Source organism: Lutra lutra, chromosome 11, assembly GCF_902655055.1.
Source record: "Lutra lutra chromosome 11, mLutLut1.2, whole genome shotgun sequence".
NCBI lineage: Eukaryota > Metazoa > Chordata > Mammalia > Carnivora > Mustelidae > Lutra > Lutra lutra.
The window spans coordinates 80,440,699-80,468,566 of NC_062288.1; the positions used below are offsets into that span (position 1 = coordinate 80,440,699).

A 27,868-nucleotide genomic window follows, 5' to 3' on the forward strand; every position below is an offset into this window, starting at 1 on the left:
AAACAAATCCAACTCAAACAATGTGCATAGACTCAGTATCTATATCTATATACACCTAGAAAATCTACAAATGTGGATCACAGATCCAGAGACCTGCCCCCACAGGGTCTGGAACATCTCTCCGGATACTCTTCCAGTCTCAGGTCTTCAAGAAAAGCAAATGTCTTTCCAGCCAGTTCTCCAATTCATACTGGGGAAAGTGTTATCCTCTCTAAAGCTTCCAATAGCCTTAACCTACTTGACTTCCATCCTATAAATTCGACACTTGAATCTCCACAGTTTGTAGGGCCTCTCCAGATATCCAGAGGATGGTAACATGGCATGTTGTCCTTTGAACCACTGTCCTATATGTGAATGTAACTCTTTAGGCCCTAATTCATATCATTGTTGGTCTTTATTCATCTGGAAATTCCTCTTCATCTATCTCTGGCTTAGTTCTCACAACTTACTATCATCTCTGCTACCTTAATTTCTCTTCATTTTCTCAACTTTCCTGCTTATCTCCAGTTTTTCAATAATCTCCCTTTTTGAAACTTAATATACTTCTAGATAACACAGTATTAGCTTCTTAAAACTTACGCATTATTCATAAACACATTTTTCCTTGCAAAACCAAAAATATTTCAATTGTTAAAATCAGCATGGGACGTATGTTCTTCTCAATGGCTGGAAAGTTCACTACCTTGATTTGGGAGATGGTTAACAAGGACAATATACGCATACATTCACTGAGCTGTAAACTAAGTATCTGTATACTTCACTATACATGTTATACCTAAAAAGAAATGAAGAAATTTCCCTCAAAAGGGAGGATTCTTCAGAAAGATGGAGGGAAGTAAAGGAAGAGTCTAAATATTCAAAGTTTTGATTAGCAGAAGGGAAAAAAAGGAAAACATATCTCAGATTAACAGCACTATAACCTCAAGTCTATTGGGAAAGATAATTTTCTTTTACCACTATTAAATCAATGCATCAATTTACTAAAGAATGATGCAAATAATGAAGTTCCATGTACTCTAAGAAATTTTAAGCATTAAGAAGAATAAGTTTGAATTGTTAAAATGTCTATACTGCCTAAAGCAATCTATACTTTCCATGCCATCCCAGTCAAAATTCCACTGGCATTTTTTAAGGAGCTGGAACGAACAATCCTAAAATTTGTATGGAACCAGAAGGGACCCCGCACTAAGGAAATGTGGAAAAAGAAACAACTGGGGGCATCACATTGCCTGATTTCAAGCTTTACTACAAAGCTGTGATCACCAAGACAGCATGGTACCAGCACAAAAACAGACACATAAACCAGTGGAACAGAGTAGAGAGCCCAGATATGGGCCCTCAACAATATGGTCAAATAATCTTTAACAAAGTAGGAAAAAATATACAGTGGAAAAAAAAAAGTCTCTTCGATAAATGGTGCTGGGATAATTGGACAGGTACACGTAGAAGAATGAAATTGACCATTCTCTTATACCATACACAAAGATAAACTCAAAATGGATAAAAGACCTCAAAGTGAGGCAGGAATCTATCAAAATCCTAGAGGAGAACATAGGCATAATCTCTTCAACATCAGCCACAGCAACTTCTTTCAAGACATGTCTCCAAAGGCAAAGGAAACAAAAGTGAAAATGAATTTTTGGGACTTCATCAAGATCAAAAACTTCTGCACAGCAAAGGAAACAGTCAACAAAACAAAGAGGCAACCCACGGAATGGGAGAAGATATTTGCAAATGACACTACAGGCAAAGGGCTAATATCCAAGATCTATAAAGAACTCCTCAAACTCAACACACACAAAACAGATAATCATGTCAAAAAATGGGCAGAAGACATGAACAGACAATTCTCCAAAGAAGACATACAAACGGCTAACAGACACATGAAAAAATGTTCATCATCATTAGCCATCAGGGAGATTCAAATCAAAACCACACTGAGATACCACCTTACACCAGGCAGGATGGCAAAAATCAACAAGACAATAAACAACATGTTTTGGAGAGGATGGGGAGAAAGGGGAACCCTCTTACACTATCAGTGGGAATGCAAGTTGGTGCAGCCACTTTGGAAAACAGTGTGAAGATTCCTTAAGAAGTTAAAAATAGAGCTTCTGTATGACCCTACAATTGCACTACTTTGGGGTATTTACCCCAAAGATACAGATGTAGTGAAAAGAAGGGCCATCTGTACCCCAATATTCATAGCAGCAATGGCCATAGTTGCCAAACTATGGAAAGAACCAAGATGTCCTTCAACGAATGAATGGATAAAGAAGATATGGTCCATGTATACAATGGAGTATTATGCCTCCATCAGAAAGAATGAATACCCAACTTTTGTATCAACATGGATGGGACTGGAGTGGATTATGCTGAGTGAAATAAGTCAAGCAGAGAGAGTCAATTATCATATGGTTTCACTTACTTGTGGAACATAAGGAATAACATGGAGGACATTGGGAGATGGAAAGAAGTGAGTTGGGGAAAATTGGAGGGGGGAGATGAACCATGAGAGACTGTGGACTCTGAGAAGCAAACTGAGGGTTTTGGAGGGGAGGAGAGTGAGGGGTTGGGTGAGCCTGGTGGTGGGTATCACGGAAGGCACGTATTGCATAGAGTACTGGGTATGGTGCATAAACAAGGAATGCTGGAACACTGAAAATAAAATGGAAAAAAAAAGAGAATAGGTTTGAAATTTATTCCTGTTACATAGAAACACTTGACTGTACAAATAAATTATATTGAACACACTACCTGTGAAAGTCTTTTACTAGAAACTTCAGTTAGATTTTTCATCCATTCAAATATTAGTTGACCCCACTATATGCCAAGCACATGTTAAATAGCTTGGAATACATGATTTTGCAGAGACAAAATTTTACTCCCTGATTAGGTTATATTTAGCACGATATTAAAATTCTTTTAAATCTGGTCATTTGAGAAATTCAGGCATCGCTTTCAGAATAATCTACAAAAGTTATTGAGTTTAAACATGTTCTATGTGTAAGAAAGGATGTGTAAAATAGAAAATATGCTCCATTTAGATAATATGCACTCAGGTACTTGGGCTTAAGGAGCATGCACACAGAGAAGAAAATGATAGAATTATACTATCTATACAGAACTCTTTCAGCTCACAGAAATAGGAGTAAAAAGAAATGTTGTACCGGATGTCGAAGTTAATAATTTACCTTTGCCATTGTCTCTGCCAGCTGTAATCGGCCGTCAAGTTCCCTCCTGATCTGGGCTGCTTGTTCATCTGCATTATCCAGCTTGAAAAACAGAAATTACACATAAGTGATTACTGAATGACCATGACTCGCAGATTTAAGCCAAGATTTAAGGACTCAATTGTTTTTAATAAATTCTCTCAGCTACTTATTGGGAATACAGAATGATATTTAATTAGGTTGGCAGTCTGATTAAATTTCTTGGGCACTTTTCATTTTGGTTTTGTTCACCAAAAAAAGTTGTTAAACTGCTAATGGTAATAGCTCAGTTTATCAAAAATCTAATTATAATAATTCCTGGTCCAGCCTCTCCACAACAACTCTAAAACCAGGAAGTCCTTATTTCCTTGAAATTACAGTACATTGTCTGGAAGCTTTTTCAGTCCATTCCTCCGTCTTTGGAAGGTCAGCCCTGAGTAGTTCCAGATAGATAAGTATCTTGTTTTGTTCTTTCAGATTTCCAGAGTGGTGAGATATTGAATAATGTTCTACTTCTTTGTCCTTTCGAAAAACATTCCCTTCATTTTCATAACAAGTTTGTGTGTTCATGCTAAATTATTAAAGTATTATTTGATTAACTGATAGAACTTCCTACCATTTAAATCTTAATATTCTCATTCTAGCATCAATAGCTTCATGCTACCAAGAAACCCTCCACTCTCTTACAGATTGGCACCATATTTGAATTCCATTCTCTTCTGCTAAATTTCATTGAAAGTAGGAGAAGCCTGCTACCAACATTTTTAAAGATGTTTACATGGAAAATTATTTTCACTGATCCAGTGAAATAATCCTTTTCTTGTATAATTTCTTTGAACTTTTCCTTATGATTCCCTTCTCTTCAACAATTCATAATCAATTTCCTTTATTAGCTCACCATAAAAACTGCTAAACTGAGGAGTTCCTATGAGCCATGCACTGTGTCGGATGTACTGGGTGGGTTACAAATGTTTCTCTGGACTTTAATTCCTTTTCCTTTCTTACTTCCATCATAAAGAAACCTGGACCAGATAATACAACTGTTCTATAATAAAAGTCCACCTGAAGACTGGATTAATACTGAGTATAACACTAAACACCCAGGAGAATACAGATTAACTTTTCTATTTCCTGAAGAGCTTTAAATTGATCAGATTTCATTTTTTAAAGCAGCTTTAAAAAATAATGCCTGAAAAAAATGAGTAGGGGCCATGCAGGTCAACAGGATGGTAGTATCAGGACATATAGAAAGAGTCAAGAAATGGGGAAAGATGTTCTAGTAAAAGAGCACCAGGGGGCGCCTGGGTGGCTCAGTGGATTAAAGCCTCTGCCTTCCGCTCTGGTCATGATCCCAGGGTCCTGGGATTGAGCCCCACACCGGGCTCTCTGCTCAGCCAGGGAGCCATCTCTCTCCTCTCTCTCTGCCTGACTCTCTGCATACTTGTGATCTCGGTCTGTCAAATAAATAAAATCTTAAAAATTTTTTTTTTAAAGAGCACCCGGACTATAGAGATGAGATGAATAGTTGTGGAAATGATAGATATTGGGGGGCAGAGGAAGGTACATGGGAGATAGAGCTGGAGAGAGGTCAGCTACTTCATAAACTACTCTTCACAGCCACATTAGGGCATCTAGAGTTGGTTCCCACAACAACAGGATTTCACTGAGAGATTTTAAATAGGATTTTGGAAAGATCACTCTGTCTCCAGCACAAACAACAGGTTAGAAGGATGTAGGAAGTCTGATATTTATTCATTAGAAAAGCAGATCTGGGGTTCTCTCCTAAAAAAAAAAAAAAAATGTTTCCAGGTTGATTTAAAAAATCAAATTCATTTAAAAACAAGTTTTTAAAAAGCCAAGATTTTTTTTAAAAGGTTTTATTGATTTATTTGAGAGAGAGCGCCAGAATGTGCATGGACGAGCTGGGGGGGCAGGGGGCACTGCAGGGGGAGACTGAGCAGCAGACTCCCTGCTGAGCTGGGAGTCCCAAGTGGGGCTCAACCCCAGGATGCTAGGATAATAACCTGAGCCGAAGGCAGATGCTTAATGGATTGAGCCACCCAGGTGCACCTACCCAAAATTTTCTTAAACAAAATCACTAATAAATAACTTTTTATGTCATCTCAAGAACAAACACAATTAATAGGATGCAAAGTAAAAGAAACAAAGTTTCTCTTCACTGTGTTCAAAGTCAAAATGATTTCCATTAAAAACTAACAAAAGTGTTAAAGAATGTGTGGCATATTTGTTCCAGGTAACTGAAATCAAAGTCCTAAAAAGAAAATTATGTTTAACAACCTGTAATTACAATACTTCAAATACACTAAAATAATATGGAATATGATCTCATCTTTGCTTAAATGCTGATAAATATCTTTCCACAGAAAAATTAAAGTGGTTATGTGCATGCATGTCCATGTAAGGAGTTCTAATTCCAGTAAGAACTAGTACTTAACATCTTAAAACAGGTCATAGTTCAAATTCACAAAACACTATTTAACATCTTCAAATATGTATATCTTCATATTAACAGCTCTTAATAGTAAGTGAAGTTCTTTGACTCACTGCTGGGTTTTTAAGCATTTTCTTTGTAAGAGACATTTCCTATTGCTTCTAAAAAAATATGAATAGCCTAACTGCATTTGTCTGAAAAAATGTAGGCTGAGAAAAGCAGAGCCTTGCTGTACCAAATGACCTCTGAATAGCCTTTTCTCAATAAAATTAAATTTTCAAAAAAAACTTAAATTTTCAGAGATGGAAAGCTTACGAAGTTTGCGGACTACTGGTATGACTTTGTGAAACTAGAATTGCATACTTTCAAACATCAAAAAAGGGGAAAAGCTAATACAGTAAAGACAATAATTTTTTTTATCCTTGTGTAATGTAACGCTAGATAGACTTGAAGGAGGTAAATCAGTTGATTAACCTTTTTTTTTTTTTTAACTTGTAAGAATGTTAATGTCCCATTTTTGCTTTTTTGGTTTGGTTTAGAGATTTATTATTTGAGAGAGAAAGCTGCATTCACAAGCAGGAGGGGGAGAAGAAGAGAGAGAATCTCATGCAGACTCTGCTGAGCACAGAGCTGCACTTGGGGCTCAATCTCATGACACTGAGGTCATGACCTAAGTTGAAACCAAGAATGGTGCTTAACCAATTATCTCACTCAGGCACCCCTTGTTTTCTTGAGTGTTTATTACCTTTGTTTTTAAATTAACGGAAAGCTTATATAATTGTTTTCTTAAAAGTTGGCTTCTCAATTGAAATTAGTTTCACGTGCAGTTTTAAGAAACAGATACACCCATTACACACTGCCTAGTGTCTCTGATGGCAGCATCTTATAAAAGTATAATTGTATCACAACCAGGATACTGACTTTGATATAATCATCCATCTTATCCAGAGTTTCTCAGTTTTATGCTTACTCATTTGTATTAGTTATTTATGTAAATTCAATTCATATATTCATCACAACAGTCAAAACACTGGAATATTTTTTAAGATTTGAGAGAGAGCGAAGATGCGCATGCACGTGAGCATGTGTGAGTGGGGGAGGGACTCAGTCAGACTTCCCTGCTGAGCACAGAGCCTGACATGAGGCCCTGGGACCATGACTTAAGCCTAAACCAAGATCCCCAACCGACTGAGCCACCCTGGTGCCCCAAAACACTGAGGAGTTTTAACACCATATATTGATCTTTTATAACCATACCCACCTCCCTCCAGCCCCCTGTTGGTTAGTTTTAATAATGTACTGCTCTTCAAAATGTTTAAAAATAGGGGCACCTGGGTGGCTCAGTGGGTTAAGCCTCTGCCCTCGGCTCGGGTCATGATCTCAGGGTCCTGGGATTGAGCCACCATGTGCTCCCATGAGAGGTTAACATTTGTAAATATTGGATGGGGTTCTCGGACTTCTTAATCTACAGGATCATCACCTGGGTGCTCTCCTCAAAGCACATGGTCATAAATACCATGCATCTATAGCTCCAACCCTTCAGAAAAGTTTGACTTACGCTTCCAACTGCTTCTTATTTACCATTTCAGTTTGCATGAGGACTAACAAGCCCAAAATGCAATCCTGACTTCCAGATCCCTATACCAATCATTCCTTCAATGATTTATGCTATGTCATTAACAGCAATCTATTCATCCAGCTGCTCGAACCCAACACCTAGGTGTCATCTATGGCCTTTTCCCTCACAGCCCACATACAATCCAATTTAGGGTCATGGAGAGTGAAATCTACATCATGTTAAGCAGACCAGAATTCAGGTACTCTGATTTCTTGGCCAGGACTCTACTTTTTTGGGAGGGTGGAGTGGAGGCTCTTCCTGGCCACTTTAAGTAGATCTCCTTTCACCAGAGGAGTTGTACATATGGTTATGGTACAAGTAATGCTTATTTCTTTTCTGAACCCTCCAGAGAACCTGGGTTTTCACACCACTTCCTCTACCTCTCCCTCCTCAAAATAAGTAAGTAAAGTCTGGAAGATGGTTCACAGATGTGGGATATCAGATTTTTAAATGGTGGGTAACACATCTGTTGCTAACGTCTGATTTGGGGTAGTAGATAAAGAAAATGGAGATACACGGACACTGGAGTCCATGGTAGGGCCCAGACACAAGCATCACTCTATGAGGACCTCATTTTCTTTAAATTCTTGATTTCAACACATTGTGACAATAGATTACTTACTTCACAGATGTCCTTTCTTGGCACAGAGCATTTTCCAGGTCTTTTATTTTTTATTTTTTATTTTTTAAGATTTTATTTATTTGACAGACAGAGATCACAAGTAGGCTGAGAGGCAGGCAGAGAAAGAGAGGAGGAAGCAGGCTCCCCGCTGAGCAGAGAGCTCGATGCGGGGCTCGATCCCAGGACCCTGGGACCATGACCTGAGCCGAAGGCAGAGGCTTTAACCCACTGAGCCACCCAGGTGCCCCTTTCCAGGTCTTTTAAAGAGGATTATTCAACCTTGACCATAACAGATGCCCAAATGTATTTTTATTCTCTGCAATGCGCCCTAGTATCCATTGCACAGAGCATTTTCAATTATCAATTGAAAATTATCAATTTCAATTACCACTTCAGAATCAATTATGACTTCAATTATCAAGATATTTTTCCTGACTGACAAGTATTTAAAATAAGAAATGTACTTTTATTTATCTCCTCTTCATTACATAGGAAGTACTGTTTCCACATTCAGAATCCCGTCACAGGATGTTTTTCATGTCTTTTAAAAAGAGTCAATGGTCAGGACCATAACAGATGCCCAAATGTATCTTTATTCTCTGCAATGCCTCTAGTATCTATTATACAAAGCGTTTTTAATTATCAGTTGGAAAATTATCAATTTCAGTAACCACTTCAAAAATCATTGTCATATTAAAAATCAGTGACTTCAATGATGAAAATACTCCACTACTTTGACAAATTTTTTTTTTAAAGATTTTATTTATTTATTTGACAGAGAGATCACAAGCAGGCAGAGAGGCAGGCAGAGAGAGAGGAGGAAGCAGGCTCCCTGCTGAGCAGAAAGCCCGATGTGGGGCTCGATCCCAGGACCCTGAGATCATGACCTGAGCCGAGGCAGCGGCTTAACCCACTGAGCCACCCAGGCGCCCCTTGACAAATTTTTAATACAGAAATATTTTTTCCTCCTGTTCTTTACATGGGGGTTGTGGTTTCCACATTTAAAATTTTCTAGGCTAGGGAGTTCTTAACCTTTGGGAATCTGAACCACTCAAGTTGTGAGCAAAATTTTGTGGAGTTATGCATTTTTTCCCTTGGGGAATGGTTTGAGTTTCATAGCTCAAAGGGACGGCAACTCCCTAACTCAAGAAGTACAGAACCACATCATGGGGAAATCTTTCTAGAAGCCTCTATCCATTTCTTCTAGAAGAGGTTATGTTTCTTTTTAAAACATAAACCATGGAAGATGGTCACCTCAGACCTACACATCATTGACCTTACTCCATATAGAGATTTGTTAAATCTTTGTAAAGGGACACTAAGACAAAGGCTCTCAACAGTGTTGGCAATGGTCCGGTTATTTTACGATTTACCCTTTCTTACACCGACCGTACAGCAACCAATCTAAAAGGCTCTTCAGTAGCTACAAAAGTAAGGGCCTTCCAGAAGCTTATACTTTATATCAAAAATAACTGAAGATAGTACACAGAACAGAACGGAATTGTCACAAGAAAGCTACTGATCAGGTGCTGTAAGAATTCAGTGATGGAAGAGATATGTTTCCCTGGTCGATTACATCATGATGGCTTTGCAAAGAGGGAAATACTAAAAAAAATGGACTTGGAGGAATAGAGAAAATGCTGACCTGATGCAGCAGCTTTTGGGTCTGGACTTGCAAATCTCTAACCCTAGACTTTCCTTGCCACATTCCCCATATTCCCCTCACATCACTGGAAACAAGTTCCAAGAGGCTACAGGGATGAGCAAATCCCTTTACAGAAGGGCTCAGGAGGACTCAAAGCCTATGTGGTATCCAACTCTCTTAGAGTTATGAAAATTTTAAACAGCATAAAGATAACTCTACTACATTTCACCCAACACCTCCAATTTTATAACTTGTGATATTTTTCCAATGCTTTAAAAAATACAAATATCAAATACTTGAATCATTAAATTTGCTCTTATCTTAAAAAAAAAGATAATTTATAAAAAGCACTTTTCACAGCACTGTTTAGCATCATTATCCTCTCTCGTTAATCTATTTTCTAGAACCAGGATAACTGTATTAACATTGTTAATCACTGAAAAAAGGAATAGCTATTTTTCCATTATGACGCCTTCACTCAATTAAGTTCTTCTTTTTCCCACTGAAGAAATTAGTTTTTCCTCTGACTTCACACTCTAATTATGGTATATTTCTTTTCAAACAAATTATATTCTGTCATTTTCTTGTAATACTCATCTTTGTCCTTTAGTATAAAAAAGGCAAGTAGACTAGGATTTGTTTATAAACAGTGTTTTCCCTGAGACTAGTTCATATGCTGGTCTACTGTATTTATATTGTCTATAAATCTGGTCATTTACAGATAATATATCATAAGAAGTAACTGGCACAAACCTAACACTGATTCCAAAAGAAGACTTCAACCAACACTTATCATATATTTTCTAGTAGCCAAGAGTTTGAGAGTAGCAAATGTGAATTTAGCAACAGAACCTAAAACCACTGATCAAAAGATTTAAGTGTTAAATTACTCTACTTCACCAATAAGTTAATTCTCTATTATTACTTGAACCACAATTTATCATAAAAATAGAGCCTAACTCTACCCTACTGATTATTTCTGCTCTGTTTTCTATGCTGCCTTCCCATCCCCATATTACAAACACAGACACAGGTCCTTGGCAGAATATTTCCAGTTATTTCTCAAAACAATGCTGTAAATCAGTACATACCAGTGGCCTTTCTCTGAGTTCCAGCTCTCCAACTGAAGGCAAGGCCTTTCCTTTCAGGCACCCACAAAGCCCTCACATTAAAAGTGAACGGGTTTTTTTGTTTTTTTTAATCATCCACTCCTCATCATGACTCCCTATTTCTACATATTGTTCTCACTATCCTTGGTCAGTCTATAATCTCAGAGAAGGGAGGGAGGTAAGGAAAAAGAAAGGTGACGAGGAATTAAATGAATAAATGAACACGAATAAAGAGAATGATACCCAAACACCTTAGCTTAGTATTCTGGTCCTCCCAAATTTCATTCCATTCTCTTTTCAATCGCTTGGATAATTCCATTATCTGTACAAATTTGTTGTTCATTGTTTACCGAAGATGTTACATTTTCCCAGTCATGCATTTTGCTTGTGTTTCTTCTGCCTGGGACACTCTTCTTACCCTACCCTCATTGTCTCTATCAATTTCCAAATCTGAGATTACTTAACCAATCATTCAATAATAAAACAGGTATCATCTGACCTATCTTTCACAGTTTCCTCTTATTGTTGAACTTCAGACATTTATGACCTCTACTTCAAATTGCAATGTAGGTCCCCTGCCAACTCAGCCTATCCTATCAAAAGGAGTAAAACAAATCCATCTTGAATGGTGGAATTCACATAACTGGTCTCAATTTTAATGCAAATATAAAGAATAATTACAAGGCTCTTGGACCCTAACATCCCCTCCAAGCTGATCCACCTTCTATGAGTCAATCTCCCTCAAAAAACAAAAACCCCATCTCTCCCTTTTTCTTGATCACTGAGATGAGGCAACAACACAGTAACAAACTTCTTGTGATTTCATACAATAAAAAGAATGTAATAAGAAGATGAAGTTATTCCCATACCCTCAAGAGAAACACATTGCATATTTGATGTTATGTATGATTAAATTAACATTATGTCTGCTAGATGCAAAGCATTTAAAAAAAATTCCCTTATATCGATCTAATCTTCCAGATTATATGTATAAAAAAACCTGAAACAAATATCAGTTCTGCTATGCTCCTTGTAGAATAATTCTAAGAGTCTTAAAAATGCATTTCCAGAAGGAAGAAGGAACATAGTTATCTCAGCATAATAAACCAGCCCACAGCCAACATCAGATTCAATGGTAAAAGGTTAAAGATTTTTCTTGAAGATCAGGAGTAACACAAGAGTGCCCACCCTCAACATTCCTATTCAAGATAATACTAAAAGTCCTAGCTCAAGAAACTAGGTAAGAAAAAGAAATAAAAGGTATCGGAATTGCAAAGAAGTAAAATGGTCTCTATCTGTAGAGAATATGGTTTTATATAAGGAAAATCCTGAAGACTCAACCAAAAAAACTATTAGATCTAATCAATGAATTCAGTAGTTACAGGATACAAAATTAACCTACAAAACTAGTGGCATTTCTGTACACTAACAATGAATTTTCTAAAAAAAGAAATAAAATGCATTAACATAGCATCAAAAACAATAAAATACTTAGGCATAACTTTTACTAAGGAGGTGAAAGATCTCTACTCTGACAACTCTAAGACACAGATAGATTAAAAAAATCAAACATATATAAATGGAAAGGTATCCTATGTTCATGGACTGGAAGACCCTATCAAATTCCAATGGTATTTCTTCTCTACAAAAGTAGAAAAAAACACTCCTGAAATTTATACAGAACCACAGAAGACCCTAAAAAGCCAAAGCCATCCTGAGAAATAAAAGCAGGGGCCATTACACTTTCTGATTTCAAGATATACTATAGAGCTGTAGAAATATAGTCATCAAAAATAGTACAGTACTAACAACAACAACAACAAAAAATAGTATGGTACTGACATAAAAACACAAAGACAAACTGAACAGATTTAAAACCCAGAAATTTGAGAAACCAAGTACATACAGTCAACTAATATTTAACTAGGGAGCCCAGGATACTCAATGTAAAAAAGAAAACCTCTTTAATAAATGTTGCTGGATAATTAGATATTCACATATAAGACAATGATATCTATCATTGTCAAAAATCCTATGCCCCTCACAATATTTAACTCAAGATGGATTAAAGACTTAAATAGAAGACATGAAACCATGAAAATCCTAGAAGAAAACAAAGGAATAAAAGCTCCTTGACCTGGGTGTCTTAGTAATGATTTTTTTTGGACAGGATACCTAAAGCAAAAGCAACAAAATCAAATATAAAGTAGAACTAATCACACTAAAAAGCATCTGCTAAGCAAAAGAAACCATCAACAAACTTAAAAGAAAACCTATGGAATGAAGAAATATTTTCAAACTATACATCTGTTAAGAGGCTAATATGCAAAATATATAAAGAATTCATACAAATCAAAAGCAAAAAAACAAAACATCCACACAATTAAAAAATGAACAAAGGACCTGAACAGATATTTCTTCAAAGAAGATATATGAAAGGCCAACAGGTACATGAAAAGATGCTTACCTTCAGAAGTCATTAGGGAAATGCAAATTAAATCCACAAAAATATCACCCTATTCCTGTTAGAATGGCCATCATCAAAACAAGATATAACAAATGTTGGCATGGATGTGGAGAAAAGGAAACCTGTGTGCACTGTTGGTAGGACTATAAATTGGTGTAGTCACTATGGAAAAAAGTATGGAGGACCATCCAAAAATTAAAAATAGAACCACCATATGGTCTAGTATTTCTACTTCTGGGAATATATCCAAAGGAAATGAAAACACAAATCTGGAAAGACATCTACATCTCCCATGTACATAACAGCATTATTTACAATAGCCAAGACATGGAAACAACCTAAATGTCCATCGATGGATGAATGGATAAAGAATGGATAAAGAATGGATAAAGAAATTGTGGTACACACACACACACACACACACACACACACACACACACACACAATGGAATATTATTCACCCATAAAAAAGAGGAAATCCTACCATTTGCAATGGTATGTATGGACCCTGAAGGTATCATGCTAAGTAAAATAAGGAAAAGGAAGATAAATACTGTATGATCTAACTTTTGTGTGTAATCTAAAAAAAAAAAAAAAAAAGCAAAACCATTTTGTTTTCTAACTTAAAAAATGAAATTCATAGAAAGAGATCAGGCCTGTGATTACCAAAAGACAGGCGGGAGGAGGTGAGGGAAAATGGAGAAAGGGAGTCAAAAAGTCCAAACTTCTCCAGTCATAAGACAAATAAGCACTAGGGATATACTGTACAACATAAGGAATATAGCTAACACTGCATAGAATATATAGAAAAATTGTTAGGGTTCTCATCACAAGGAAAATATATTTTTTCTTTATTTTATCTGAGAAGATGGAGGCTAACTAAACCTATGTGGTAATAATTTCACAATGTATGCAAATCAAACCATCATGCTGTACATTTTAAACTTATACAGGGATATAGCTCAATTATTTTTCAATAAAACTGGGGGGAAAAGTACATTTCCCAAGCCACACTTTCATTTGAATCTTAAAAAGTAGGGAAATGAAGAATGAGTTAATTAGATGTAAAATTACCCTACGTGAACTGAATTATATTAAATAATGGATCAAAACATTCAAAAGCAAGAACATAAGAATTTAACCTCAAACATAAAAAACATGGGACTTCAATCGCCTGAAGACAATGCATGCATATTCTCTAAAATGGTAGATGGCAAATTTTATACATTATGAAACCTTTAGTATTTCATTTGATATTAACATTTTCTCTTCTGGACAAAAGTAATGAGCTAATACTTTCAAGCAACTACTTACTAACTATTCACCTCCATAAAATAGTTGAGTACACATTCACATTAGTAATTTAAAAATGCTGAAACTGAAAGGGCTTAGTATTAAGTGACACATACACTACCAGGGATATTAGAGAACTTTGTCAGAGCACATTAGAACTCTAGCTTCATCAGGACTAGTAAGAACGAAATTTATCTTAAAAAAAAACCCACGAAATTTATTTATTTATTATTAAAAATTTTTTTCCCAAAGATTTTATTTATTTGACAGAGAGAGAGAAAAACAGAGCACAAGTAAACAGAGTGGCAGGCAGAGTGGAGAGAGAAGCAGCGGAGAGCCCGATGCGGGGCTCGACTCCAAGACCCAGGAATCATGACCTGAGCCGAAGGCACCGGTGAACCAACTGAGCAACCCAGTCACCCAAGAACAAAAAGTATACAGCACTTACTACATGTAAAGACTGTTCAACACATGAATGTAAACCTTGGAGCAATCTTATGGGACAGGTCATAACTCTATCCCACTTCAGTGATGAAAAATCTGAAGCACAGATTGCTTTAAGCAATTTTCCCAGGTCAAGGTCACACAGTTAATAAGGGGCAGGGCAGTTTGACTATAGGAGTCAACTCAAATGCTTCACAGCTTTCCCAATGCCATACACTCAATTTCCATTCTTTCAGTCATTTGCTACTTGTGAGTATCTACAATAGGAAACACATTAAATATTATTGTAGAATTAATGGTACAAAGATTAAATATCTTATGTTCAAGCTATTAAAGTGAAGTAGAAGAATTTATTATATATAAATATAATACAAAGTTGAATAGGATAGGCTTTGGGGTAATGATAAGGAATTGTAAATTCCTTTTTTTTTTCTTCTCCTGCAATATTTTAGAAAAAATACTGGGTGTGGGAGCAGGGAATTTCTTTTGGGTCTTGAAGAACAAAGAATGGGAATTCCAAGTGTAGAGAGTAATAGAAGACAAAAACTAAAACCCAAGAAAATATAGGGAGTGATTCAGTTTACACAGAACACAGGGAATGCAAAGAATTGCTACACGGGAAGGAACATAAGCAAGGCAGGGGGTGGGGACAGATGGAACACCAACGGCTATAAACTTCATTCTGTTGACAGAGAGGAGCCATCTTTTTTTCTCTTTAAGTTGGGTAATAATGAGAACATGATGGTGCTCTAATAATACTAATCTGGTAACAAAAACATGTAAAGTTGGAAGGGGGAAGCAGTTAAGAGTTTACCACCATGCTCCATCTGGGAGGTAATAAAATCTTGAGCTATGGCAATGACCATGAACATGAAAGAGATGATGCAGTGTTATGGAGAAAACAGCAGTGCAGGTAACTGGGCTGGAAAACACAAAAAGACTGATGGTTAGGAGTTGGAAGGCTGAACACAAACAGAAGGAGAACCACTTTGGGATGAGAAAAAAATAGCATTTTGAACCTACTGTGTCTGAGAAGTTTCAGGTTCATCAGTTTGCCCTGGGCTATAGTGAGAAGAATGGAAAGAGGGGAGCTGACCTAAGCAAAAAGGGTAAAATGCAGTGATACTCAACATAAGCAAACTGAGGTTTGTTTTTTTTTTGTTTGATTGTTTTAATCACTGCAGTATTTTTCGGCTCTATCTCAGTGCAACAATCACAGTAGCATCTCATTTTTCAAAAATCAGGGTACTGAGCCTATCTCTATTTTTCAAACACTATTATTGCTCTTGGTACCATACAGGTACAAAATGAGTTTGCAAACCTCTGATGAGGATTCACAGGCTGAAAGGTAAGCCTTATTAATCTGGAGATCTTCTTATCAGAATCATGAAAACACTCGCAAATAGAAAATGACATCATTTTAGACAGTGAACAATGATAAAGGTCTTTCTATAAGTTTGTGAGGTAGCCAGAATCAATCAGTGCCACCCACTACACAAGAAAATCTTACTAAGATAACGATCTGTTGGCCCTTCTCTAAAGTGATTAGGATAAATGGAAATTTTTTATAGTCTAAAGCAAAGAGGATTTGGGATATTACGACCTTGATAATCAGCTCAAAGCATTAAGTATTACCGGGTACTCTTTGGTGAGAATGTGTCAATCTCTTTTCCTCAGCCTTTTGAAACCACTTTTTTTTTAAAAGTACATTATAAAAACAGAGAAGCTGGTCTAACCATCTACCAAAAGAAACAGGTGTTAAGTTTTCTGGGCCATACATTTCTAAAAGTCGAAAGATAATAAATGCTTAAGAAAGTCTGATGGTGCGAGCTTGGCAGAGAGTAAATGCCCAACAAATTTAATAAAATTATTCAAAGTACTATATAGAAGGGTTTTCTTGAATATACAATGTTCTTACTGGTTGATTCCCTAAAGATTTTTCTGTTTATTCTATTTTCTTACCTCCTTGATTCTACTCTTAACTGACTCCAGGACAGTCAAGAATGCTTTCTTCTACCATGACAAATTCAAGGGTCACTGCATTGTCATCTTACCTGACCCCTGAGCAGCATGTGGTGTAAACACTCTCCTTCTTTGACATGTCTTCTCTTGGCTTCCCTGACATTCACTCTGGTCTTCCTCCTACGTCACTGGCTCTGTCTTTTTTATGAGCCTCTAAATCCTGGTGTCCACAGGACTCTATCTTGGGTCCTCTATCATCTTGAGCTCCAGACTCTCCTAATATGATCTCATAGTGTCCCCTGGCTTCAAATACTAACTTTATCTAAATGATTCCCAAATCTGTATGCCCAAACCTAACCACGCACTAGAATTTCAGATTTACATACCCAACCACCACCTGCCATTTCCACTTGGACATTTAGTACTTCGTTTTCAGCATGTACAAAAAAGAACTCCCAAATTCTCCCCTACAATTCTCCCTCCAAAAACGCTGCTCCTTGAGAAGAGGGAATGCTATATATTGAGAGCCTAAACCAGTGCTTGACTAGAATAGGCATTATCTTGAAAGAAAATTCTAATTACAGATGCCCCATCAGACCATGGCTAATGAACACTGCATCATACAAACATTAACAAATGGAAAGATAGCCATTAAGGCATACTACCTTTTCTATTAAAAAAAGAGAGAGAGAGGGAGAGGAATAGGCAGTCTTACTCAAAGTTCTAGTAAATGGTATGTCTTATGCTATAGACCCAAGTGGACTCCCAGTTTCTGCTGAATACCTAGATTCCATCTTTGTCCCTTTCCAGGCAATCGGGTGTTCTACTGTTCTGACTCATGCCAAAGTTCCCAAGTGTGTGTGTGTGGGGGGGAGCCCAGCAGGATTCTGAAGCACGACACAGGGCACAGACCCAAGAGGACATGAAAACAGACTCCTAGGTCAAATCAAGTAGTCCAGGAACTTCACAGGCAGCAGAGAAATAAAACAAGACCATAGCTGGGCAAGGAGCAGAGCCTAGAGATGACTTGAATAATTAACATGCAGATCTTCTTCCACTTCTGTTTTAATAATGCTGGGTCAGGCCCAAAAGGTGACAGGGTATGGAAGATATGCAATCCATTCTTTAGGCACCAGAGAAGGATCTTTCCAGAATCCCAAACTGTTCCTGTCATGTCATTGCTTAGGGCCTACCTGTGTTCCCTAGCTCATGATAAATTCCAAGCTCTTCTGGTTAGCATTTAGGCCCTTAATATTCAAGTCCTAACTCTTAGTCTCATCTCTTGCTACTCTAGCAATACACATGACATACCTTCCTAATAGATTCCAAGCTTTTCACTCTCCTTATGCCTTTGTAAATGTTATTTTCCACCTGTCTGTTAAATTTCTTTCCATCTTCTAAAATTCAGGAATTTACGCCTTCTTAGAATCATTAAACTTTCATTAAAGCTCCAAGTGAAAATTAGGTTTTCCACACTGCCAAATCACCTCTTCTTCCTGGACACACGGCTGGATGGTTTCTCTGCCTCCCTACAGTTTGAGGTCACCATGGCATTAAGTCCTCAATGGATCATCAGGCCAGGGGTCCCCAACTTAACCGTGCATCTTCATCAACATAATGTAGAAAGAAGGCTTTTAAAAAATAGACAGTGGGTCCCATTTCCACAGACTGTTTCACTTAGTCTGAAGTGGGGCCCAGGCGTCCCATGGTTTTTAAAGCTCCTTAGGTCATTCTAATGTGCAGCCAGGGTGAACACCAAAGAAATCTGTGCAAACTATCCCCTGTTAAAGTAACTGTCCCCCACATGCTCATGTCATGCTGTATACCTACCCTCAGTAACATACTGTTGAACTCTGCCATTACATTTTCTTTATAGGTTGGTCTCCTCACCACACACAAATACCTTCAAAGAACCAAATCTTGTCATTTTCCCTTGCTGACATTTTTAAATATCTCATTTTTATAGAATATTTTCATGAAAAATCACAGAAAAGATATACTTATTATACTTGAAACAGTATATCCATATGATCCTTCTTCATTAAGAGGAGAGAAGCTCTCGAAGTACTTTAGCAAAAATACTCCCCAAGTCCCTAGTCCCCACTAGTACTACTACAAAGATGTCTCATCTCTGAAGATATCTGTTCACTTATTTAAAAAATGGGGTGCCCTGAGTAACTCAGTCAGTTAAACATCTGCCTTTGGCTTATGTCATGATCTCAGAGTTCTGGGATCAAGTCCCTGGTCTGTTTCTCCCTCTCCTTGCCCTTCTGTGTGCACACGCTTGCTGTCTAATAAATAAATCTTTTAAAAAAGTAAAAAATGGAAAAGTTGGAATACCACCTTAGTTTTCACAGGCTAGATCTGGGTAAAGAAAAATCTAAAAATAAATGTAAGGAATGTCTCAAGGTTAGCTTACATTTGTGATCTAGTCTGATTTATAAAAAAGCAAATTTACACATTTTAGGAGAAATCTTACTTAGGAATATTCTTATATAGTTCCCTTACATATAGGTTGTAAAAAACAAAAAAAATGCATAGCCAAATGAAACAAAACTTATGATTTAAAAAAACCCTATAATTTGTTTTAATATATTAAAATTGTATTCACAAAAATTTTTAGAGAGGAAATTGATTCAACATTACTAATCAGGTATCCAAATTCATTTGAATGAAATCAGTCATCTAATTTATATCATGACATATTCATTTAAAAAAGTGAACATGGGGGTACCTGGATGGCTCAGTCAGTTCAGTGTCTGCCTTAGGCTCAGGTCGTGGTTCCAGGGTCCTGTGATCAAGCCCCACAAGGGCTCCCTGCTCCATGGGGTGTCTGTTGCTCCTTCTCCCTCTGCCCTCCTCTCTCCCTCTCGTGGTACCTCTCAAATAATTTTTTTTTTAAAGTAAACATTTAGGGCACTGGGTACTCAGATGGTTAAGCATCTGCCTTTGGTTCAGGTCTTGATCTCAACCTCCTGGGACAGAGCCCTGAGTAGGCCACTCTGCTCAGCCGGGAGTCGGCTTCCCCCCTCCCTCAGCCCCCACCACTGCTAGTGCTCTCTCATGTGTACTATCTCAAATAAAATCTTAAAGAGTGAACAGGTATATAAATATTATGGCCATTCCAATTATTAATTCCAGAATTTCAAAAATGAGGTACGATAAAATTTACTCATTCTTAAGGTCTGAAGTGTCTTCTTGCTGTATCCTAAAACATAACTGCCATTTCATGACATTTATTCAAATATTATCCTCAAGCATTGTGAGCTAGAAAATTACCTCGATTTGAAAAATATAACCTTCTAATTGTCATTTCTACAGCTTTATTTTCTTATTTTGAAAATGATTTTTGTTATCCAATTTAACTGCTTCTGTAGTGTGTGCTTTATTTCTGCCAAAGTAGACAAGTTTTATATATATATATATATATATATATACACACATGTATGTATATATATATATAATTTTTAAGATTTTATTATTTATTTGACAGATCACAAGTAGGGAGGGAGGAAGGGAAGCAGGCTCCCTGCTGAGCACAGAGCCCGATGTGGGGCTCGATCCCAGGACCCTGGGACCGAGCCAAAGGCAGAGGCTTTAACCCACTGAGCCACCTAGGCACCCCGAGAAGTTATATTAAATAAAAAGTATTATCAAACCACATGCTACTAGTTGAGAAAAAAAGAGGCGAAAGGTAGATAGCCATTTCCCCGAGCATTCGTATTTCTATTTTCCTTTGACATCCTGAATGCAGATCTTCCAAAGGAAGACTGACAGTGAGAGGGGCAAGAAACACAGCAACTGCCTAGATTTGCTGATTTTCTTAAAACTCTTAAACCCAAAGTACTTAAACTCCAAGGCTAAAATTCCTAGAGAAAGGGTATCATAAACCTACTTTTTAAAAAATTTTTTGAGAGTGTGAGCGAGCTGTCCATGCATGTGGGAGGTGGGGAACAGAGAGAAAGGGAGAATCAGACTCCCACCCCCACTCTGAGCAGGGAGCCTGATGCAGGGCTCCATCCCAGAACCCTGAGATCATGACCTGAGCCGAAGGCAGACACTGAACCGACTGAGCCACGCAGGTGCCCCCTGAACACTACTTTTTAACCGTTTGTAAATTATCCTTGCTTATCCCTTAAAATATGCAACAGTTCTGTAGTATCACTCAGAGTTCTTGCAGTCTTCAGCAAACATAAGAAATGTGGGTGGAGGGAGGTTTAGAGGAAGATTTCAGTTAACTTTGTTTTGACCCTTGGGTGAATATGGATGGATCACTTTCTCCAGTGAATGGAATGGGATTATGAAAGATTAATGAAGGTAGCCTTGGGTGGAAAAGATGAGGATTCAGATAGCTGGCAAATTCAGTTACTAATTCTCTTAAAATAATCTTTAATAACCTATTTTTGTTCAAGGCAGCTGGTAACTAGGACCACGTAAGTAGCAGCATTTTATAAGCAATACGTGAAAAAATTTTTAACTTAAGATTAGATAATACAGGGGTGCCTGGGTGGCTCAGTAGGTTAAGTCTCTGCCTTTCGCTCGGGTCATGATCTGGGGGTCCTGGAATCAAGCCCCACATCAGGCTGTCTGCTAGGTGGGGAGCCCGCTTCCCCGCCCCCCGGCTTCCTCTCTGCCTACTTGTGATCTCTGTCAAAATAAATAAAACCTTAAAAAAAAAGATTATAAATACAAACCTTTAATATCAACTAACTTTGTTTCTTTAAAGGTATGACTATGTTTACTTGAAATTTACTACATTTCCTTAAAATTATTCTGAAATTAAACTTTTCACTAACAGATTGTTTTTCCTTCAGTTTCTGTTACTCTACCTCTGGTCTGATTCAAGTAAATAATGGCTAACAATTCTTATATTGTTATGTTGCCCATTTTAGAATGAGCTCCTTCCTTTTTTTACCTAATATTTTGTTCTGTAAATGCGCAGCAATACAAACACATTACTCTCCAACCAAAGAATCCAAAGTGTGACAGGTTAAGTTTTATACCACAATAGCTAATCTATGAAATATCTGGATTGTTCTCATTCTTTGTTTTTTGGTAACATGTAGTAATTTTTCTTTCAATAATCTCAGTTTTATAATTTAATTGTGATATCCTCTACATTCATGTTTTACTTTTATGCCTTAATTTTGATAATGACAAAGTTCCTGGCTCCAATCAAAAGGAACATAACCACCTATGCTTCTTTAGAAGACAGCTTCCTGTTTTTCCATTCCTGATGCTGATCCTACAGTTCCAACACAAGAGTTGTGACCACATGAAGCTCTTGTTGACATCAGGCTGCAGCTCTGGCATTGCTCCCTTCACATTCCAGTTTTTCCTTAAGTACCAGAGACTCTGGCTGTTGCCATCCTGAACATCTTAGCAGAATAGCTCTCTGGGCAGAGCTTCTGACCCTGAAGCGAGCACACATCTATGAGGTTTCCTAGAGGACCACTACCAGCAAAAAACAAGGGACGAGCTAAGGGTAAACAAATATAGAAGAGTTACAGTTAGTAAGTCTCAAAGTCTTTTTGAGATGTGAGAAAAGTGGAGTAAATTTCACCAACCTATACCTGGAGCCAGGTCCCAACAGCTCAGCTAGCTTTAAAGTCCTTTCTCTAGTCCCCCAACCTCTGCTCCACTATTCCTCTTCTCAAACTATTTCTTTCCTGTAAAGCACAGCCTATTGTCTGTATTTTCTATCACCTTTTGAGAACTCTGTTGAAAGACAATGGAAAAACAAATAAGATACATACGCCCTTGAGAAAGAAAAAAGAATCTCAGCTGTTTTCATCCATTTTCATTATTGCATTGATTTCATAAAATGATTGTTATGCCAAAATAAAGCTGTTCCTTTATTTATTTGAGGATTTTTTTTTTTTAAGTCTATCAAAGAAATAATGTTTAGAGCTTTTCAAATCTGAGAACCAAAGGATTTGATTCGAGCTCAGACCAGTAAAGAGATTGGAAAGTATCACTCCCATTCTTAAAGTGCTACACCAACTGAAAAACAATGACTTGGACTTGTCAGAGAACTAAGGTTGCAGGGCAAACCACTAATCCAACACCTGGAGACACAATCAAAACCAGAGAGCTGAATACCCAAAGCAGAAGCCAGGGGAGGTCATAAAGAGTTGAACTATTTACTTGACAAGTAATTTGGACAAATTACTAGAAGCTGAGGGCAGAGAGTGAGAAACTCCTGGGGCTGTAATCAGAAAGGGGTTCCCACTTCCTACAGTAATTCCACCAAGTTCTCATCGGGATCCAAGACTTAGCAGGAAGAGGGTTAGGAAAGCACTGTTAAACCTCCCACATCCTTCTACCTAACAAAGGGGGACGGACTTTGCCAAACGGAAACACTGAATAACTGTCCCAGCTGAAGAGAGAAAAGGCTACCCTCTGCCGTCTTTGGCAACCTTCTGATCTCTTCTACTGGGAAAAATAACACCTAAGTGAAGAGGAGGCACAACTTCAAGGAAATGGACTGGGGATGCTTTAAGCAAGGAAGGGAGTAAGGCACATGGTGAGGAGGGAAGCCACGCTCCTAGACAAGGGACAGAAACACCTATGAAGGCTACGGCTCCAAGACATAGCCCTACTAAAAATCCGAGATGCAGTCAGACTGTAGAACAATCCCTACTCCCCAACACTCTACATCACAACACCAACACCAACACAGCTCCAGTGTAACAGCAGAGGAGCTGTAAGAGAGACTCGTTCTGAAGATGAATACTTAGGAAAGCCCAGAGTCAAAAGACAAGGACATTAGAAAAATCTGAAGCTTCTTGTGCCTACTAACATTACAATAAGCACAGCCTACCTTCCAGTCAGATCAATGTAAATCCTCACACTAAAGACAAATATATCTGATACAACAGGCCTGCCTTTCAAAAAAAACTTACAGAACATGTCAAAAGAAAAAAAGAAACACAGATTGGAGAGACAAAGCAAGCATCCCAATGGTATTTAGTGGTGACAGAGATGGTATAGGTATTAAAAAAAAGAAAAAAAAAGTTTAAGTAACATATTAATAAATTAAGGGCTCTAATAGAAATATATTCATCAATATTTAACTGTACAAGTGAGTTATTGTTTCGTTAAAAATACAAAGTCCCTGTTGCACTTACCTTTTAAAACAAAGGATTGTGGTTTTATAGTCATCCTCCATTATGATCAAATAACTACCTGGTTTAATAACAGTGAAAATAATTATGATGAATGCAAGAACAGATGGGTAATGTAAACAAGGAGAAGGGAAGTCTAAGAAAGACTCAAAGGGAAAGCTAGGTCAGTAACACTAGCATAAATGAACAGAGCCTTTTGATGGGCTCACCAGCAGACCTGAGGATTTTGAGGAAGAGTTGGTGAATTTGACCAAAGGTCAACATCAACTTCCCAATCTCAAATGCAAGGAGAAAAAAAAAAAAACTTAAAAAAAAAATAATCCCATAACTGTGGAAGATATCAAGTAGGGGTGACACAAACGTAATTGGACTATCAGAAGGAGGTAAGAATGAGGCAGAAGGAAAACCTGAAGTAATCACAGCCGAGAATTTTCCAAACTGAATGACAGACACCAACCCACAGATCCAGGAAGCTTAGAGAATGTTAAGCAAGAGGATCATAAAGCCTATCCCTAGGCATATCATTTTCAAACTCAGGAAAGTAAGATAAGAAGGAAATACTGAAGTCAGAACACAAAGAACACAAAGACTTCTCATCAGAAAGCATGCAAGCAAGAACAGCCTGAATTGAAGCCTTCAGAGTGTTGAAAGAAAAAAGAAAAAAGCTAACTTTTATATCATTTTATATCATTTTATATCCAGTGAAAAACTGAGGAACTCCTCACCAGTTGTCCTGCCTTGCAAGAGGTGTTAAAGAAGGTTTTCAGAAAGATTAGGAAAATGACATCCAGTCAGAAATGTGGGTCTACATAAAGAGTGTCAGGAGAAGAAATGAAGATAAAACATAAAAGTTTTTATTTTTCTAGTTTTCTTATTCTTAATATCTAAAAATTAACTATTTAAAGCAATAGTAGTAACAATATACTAGATAAAAACATCAGGGAAATGAAGGATAGAAATATCAGTGAAATAAATGACAGATGTCACCAGGGATGCGAGGGAGGGATTGGGAATTCTTTTATGGGACAGCTGTATTACACGTGAAGACTTTTAGTGTTATTTGAATATGGAGTTGAATATTTTAAAATGTAGACTGTAATCCCTAGAGCCACCACTAGACAACCCCTAAATAAGTTAAAAACAAAACAAAACAAAACAAAACAAAAAAAAAACAGTAGTACATCAAAGGAAAATCCCATAAAATTGAATCACATAAAATACTCATTTCAAATGAGAGAAGGCTGAGAATAAATGCAAAAAAGTGACAACACTTACTAAGACTGTAGAACTTCAGCCAACTATACCACTTTAAATACAAATAGTCTACACATAGTCATTAAAAGACAGAGGACGGCCAACTGATTAAAAAGAAAAAAACAAGAGGCAATCTGATACTGTCTACAAGAAACTCACTTTAAACATAAGGAATTAGGGTGCCTGGGTGGCTCAGTGGGTTAAGCCGCTGCCTTCGGCTCAGGTCATGATCTCAGGGTCCTGGGATCGAGGCCCACATCGGGCTCTCTGCTCAGCAGGGAGCCTGCTTCCCTCTCTCTCTCTGCCTGCCTCTCTACTTGTGATCTCTCTCTGTAAAATAAATAAATAAAATCTTTAAAAAAAAAAAAATAAGGAATTAGATAGGTTAACAGTAAACAGAGAAAGAACACCAGGCTAACTATCAAAAGAAAGGCTGAGTAGCCATATTAGTTTAATACAAAGCAACTTCAGAAAAAAACAAAATTATTGGGGATAAAGAGGGATTATTATATCATGATAAAGGAGTTAATTACATAAAAAGACAGAAGACTATATTTCAATTATTTTAAAAAAACCTGATAGGTTCACTGATCAGATGTTATGACCCTGTAACACTCAGTATACATTTCAGTGCATTTGTACTAACTCATTTTGGAGATCCATCTGCTCTACTAGACGTTAACATATGGAGATATGGAGAACAAATATCTTCATTTGCTCAGCTTGGTTTCCCCAACACCCAGCAAGTCAAAAACTTGAATAAATACTCAATAAATACCAAATGTGTGAATCTGAATTTCACTAAGTTATGTTCATCAATATTTAACTGCAGAAGTGAGTTACTATTTCATTAAAAATAGAAAGTCCCTGTTGCATTTATCTTTTAAAACAGAAGACTGTGGTTTTATAGTCATCCTCCATTATGATCAAATAACTACCTGGTTTAATAACAGTGAAAATAATTATGATGAATGCATGAATTGTTCACAGGGTTAAGATGCTACATTGCTTTACTATTGTCAACTTATTCACTTGAAGTGATTCACAAGTTAGTAATGCAAAGCAAATGATACGCATAGAATGCTGAAATTGAAATTTGTGAAAAGATTAAAAATACATGTAAATTATGTACATTATAGAAGTATAAGTCTAATGAATACATGAATTTTTAAATGCCTGAATTATGTCTATTTAAATTGTATATTAGGGCATAGTTTAATAATTTATACCACTAAAATAAACAAAATGCAAATATGAAATGAATGCATTATTAGATAAGTCATAGGGTGCAAGGATGAAAGATGTGGAATATGATATTTTATTCAATTTGTCCTATGTATGATTAGAGTAACAACTGAAGAGAAAAAATACTTTTTATTTGGTCATCTCTAAATTTCATAGTTCTGCAACATCTTTGTTTCTATCCTGTTGGGTTAAAGAAATTCTGAAATTTCAATTACTTCCTCAGAACTTGGAAGACCAGCCTAACTTTAAGAAAAAAATTATTTTGCACTCAGGAATACCGGTTTATTATAAACTGCTGAACTTTTTTAGATAATAGAGGATCTTCATTTTATTATTTGAGGCATATCCCTAATGCACCAAACAGGTGAAAATCTGAGGTCCTAACATAGGACATATGGGAATGGTTATTTACAGATAGAATGTACTTCTCCCTCTATTAAATAATTCTTTCAAAGTTTCTTTCAAATACCACTACTCAATTTATTAAAATCCATTTTCACTCAACTTTTCAGGCAAAGTGATTATAAATCATACATTTTCATAGGCTTGTAAATATTTGATATTCATTATGAGCCAGAGGGCGAAATGGGAAATATGGACCACTTACCTGACATGCATTATAAAGGAGTTGGTGTTCTAATTTTTTAATACCCAGAATCTGCTGAAACATCTCATAGAGTTGTTCCTTGCTCAGAATAAGTTCAGACACAGCACTTAGGGCCATTCTATTGGACTGTTTGCACATGTCCTCTTCACCTCTGTAAATGGCATCATATTTGGCTATCCACGAACTGAGCACTGTCTCTTTGCTCAAGCCATCAATTTCTGGCAGACTCCGCACACGTTTTTCTATGTTTTTCTTAAACACCTCTCTGAAGTCATTAGCAGAACATCCTCCACTCTGAACCATTCTGGCCACTCGATCACTCTTTAGAAAAACCTGGAAGACACACAAAAAACAAAAAACCCATTTACAATTAGGCAGGAATACTAACACTCCTTGTTTTTAGCAATCCAGCCAGAATTATGACACCAAATGTTCTACAATGATTCAAAATGTTTTATAACACATGGTAACTGGTGACATAAGAAGGACCCAAATCTTCTAAAAATGATGAAATGTTTACGAGAGGCAGTAATGAAAGCCAGGAAACCATAAGGTGAGCCAACTCAAACTACATGTACCCCACCTGAAGGTCACGGGCATCTCTGCAACTGAATCCTTTCAGAGTTAAGAAAGTAATTGGAGATGTAAACTCAACTTCTTTATCTGTACTTTAGAGTTCTGCCTAGTTTTTCAGCAGGGTGGGGGTTCCCGATTACTTGAGTGAGGATCTGAAGGCCAACAGCCTGGTACCCAAATCAGTACCCAACACGTATACCTTAACCAAACCTGCTCCATGGCTGGGAGATGACGG

The 27,868-nt window shown here is 37.1% G+C and overlaps 1 protein-coding gene across 19 annotated transcripts in view; it reads right to left on the reverse strand.

Annotated features, from left to right (window-relative positions):
- CADPS2 (calcium dependent secretion activator 2) overlaps window positions 1–27,868 on the reverse strand; it is a 536,067-nt gene that overhangs the window by 314,405 nt on the left and 193,794 nt on the right. For all 19 annotated transcript variants that reach the window (XM_047694444.1, XM_047694449.1, XM_047694446.1 and 16 more), the window contains exons 3-4: window positions 27,058–27,390; window positions 3,195–3,275 (exon numbers count right to left, since the gene is read on the reverse strand). In XM_047694444.1, coding sequence (XP_047550400.1) covers window positions 3,195–3,275; window positions 27,058–27,390 — 414 coding nt within the window. The remainder of the gene's footprint in view (window positions 1–3,194; window positions 3,276–27,057; window positions 27,391–27,868) is intronic.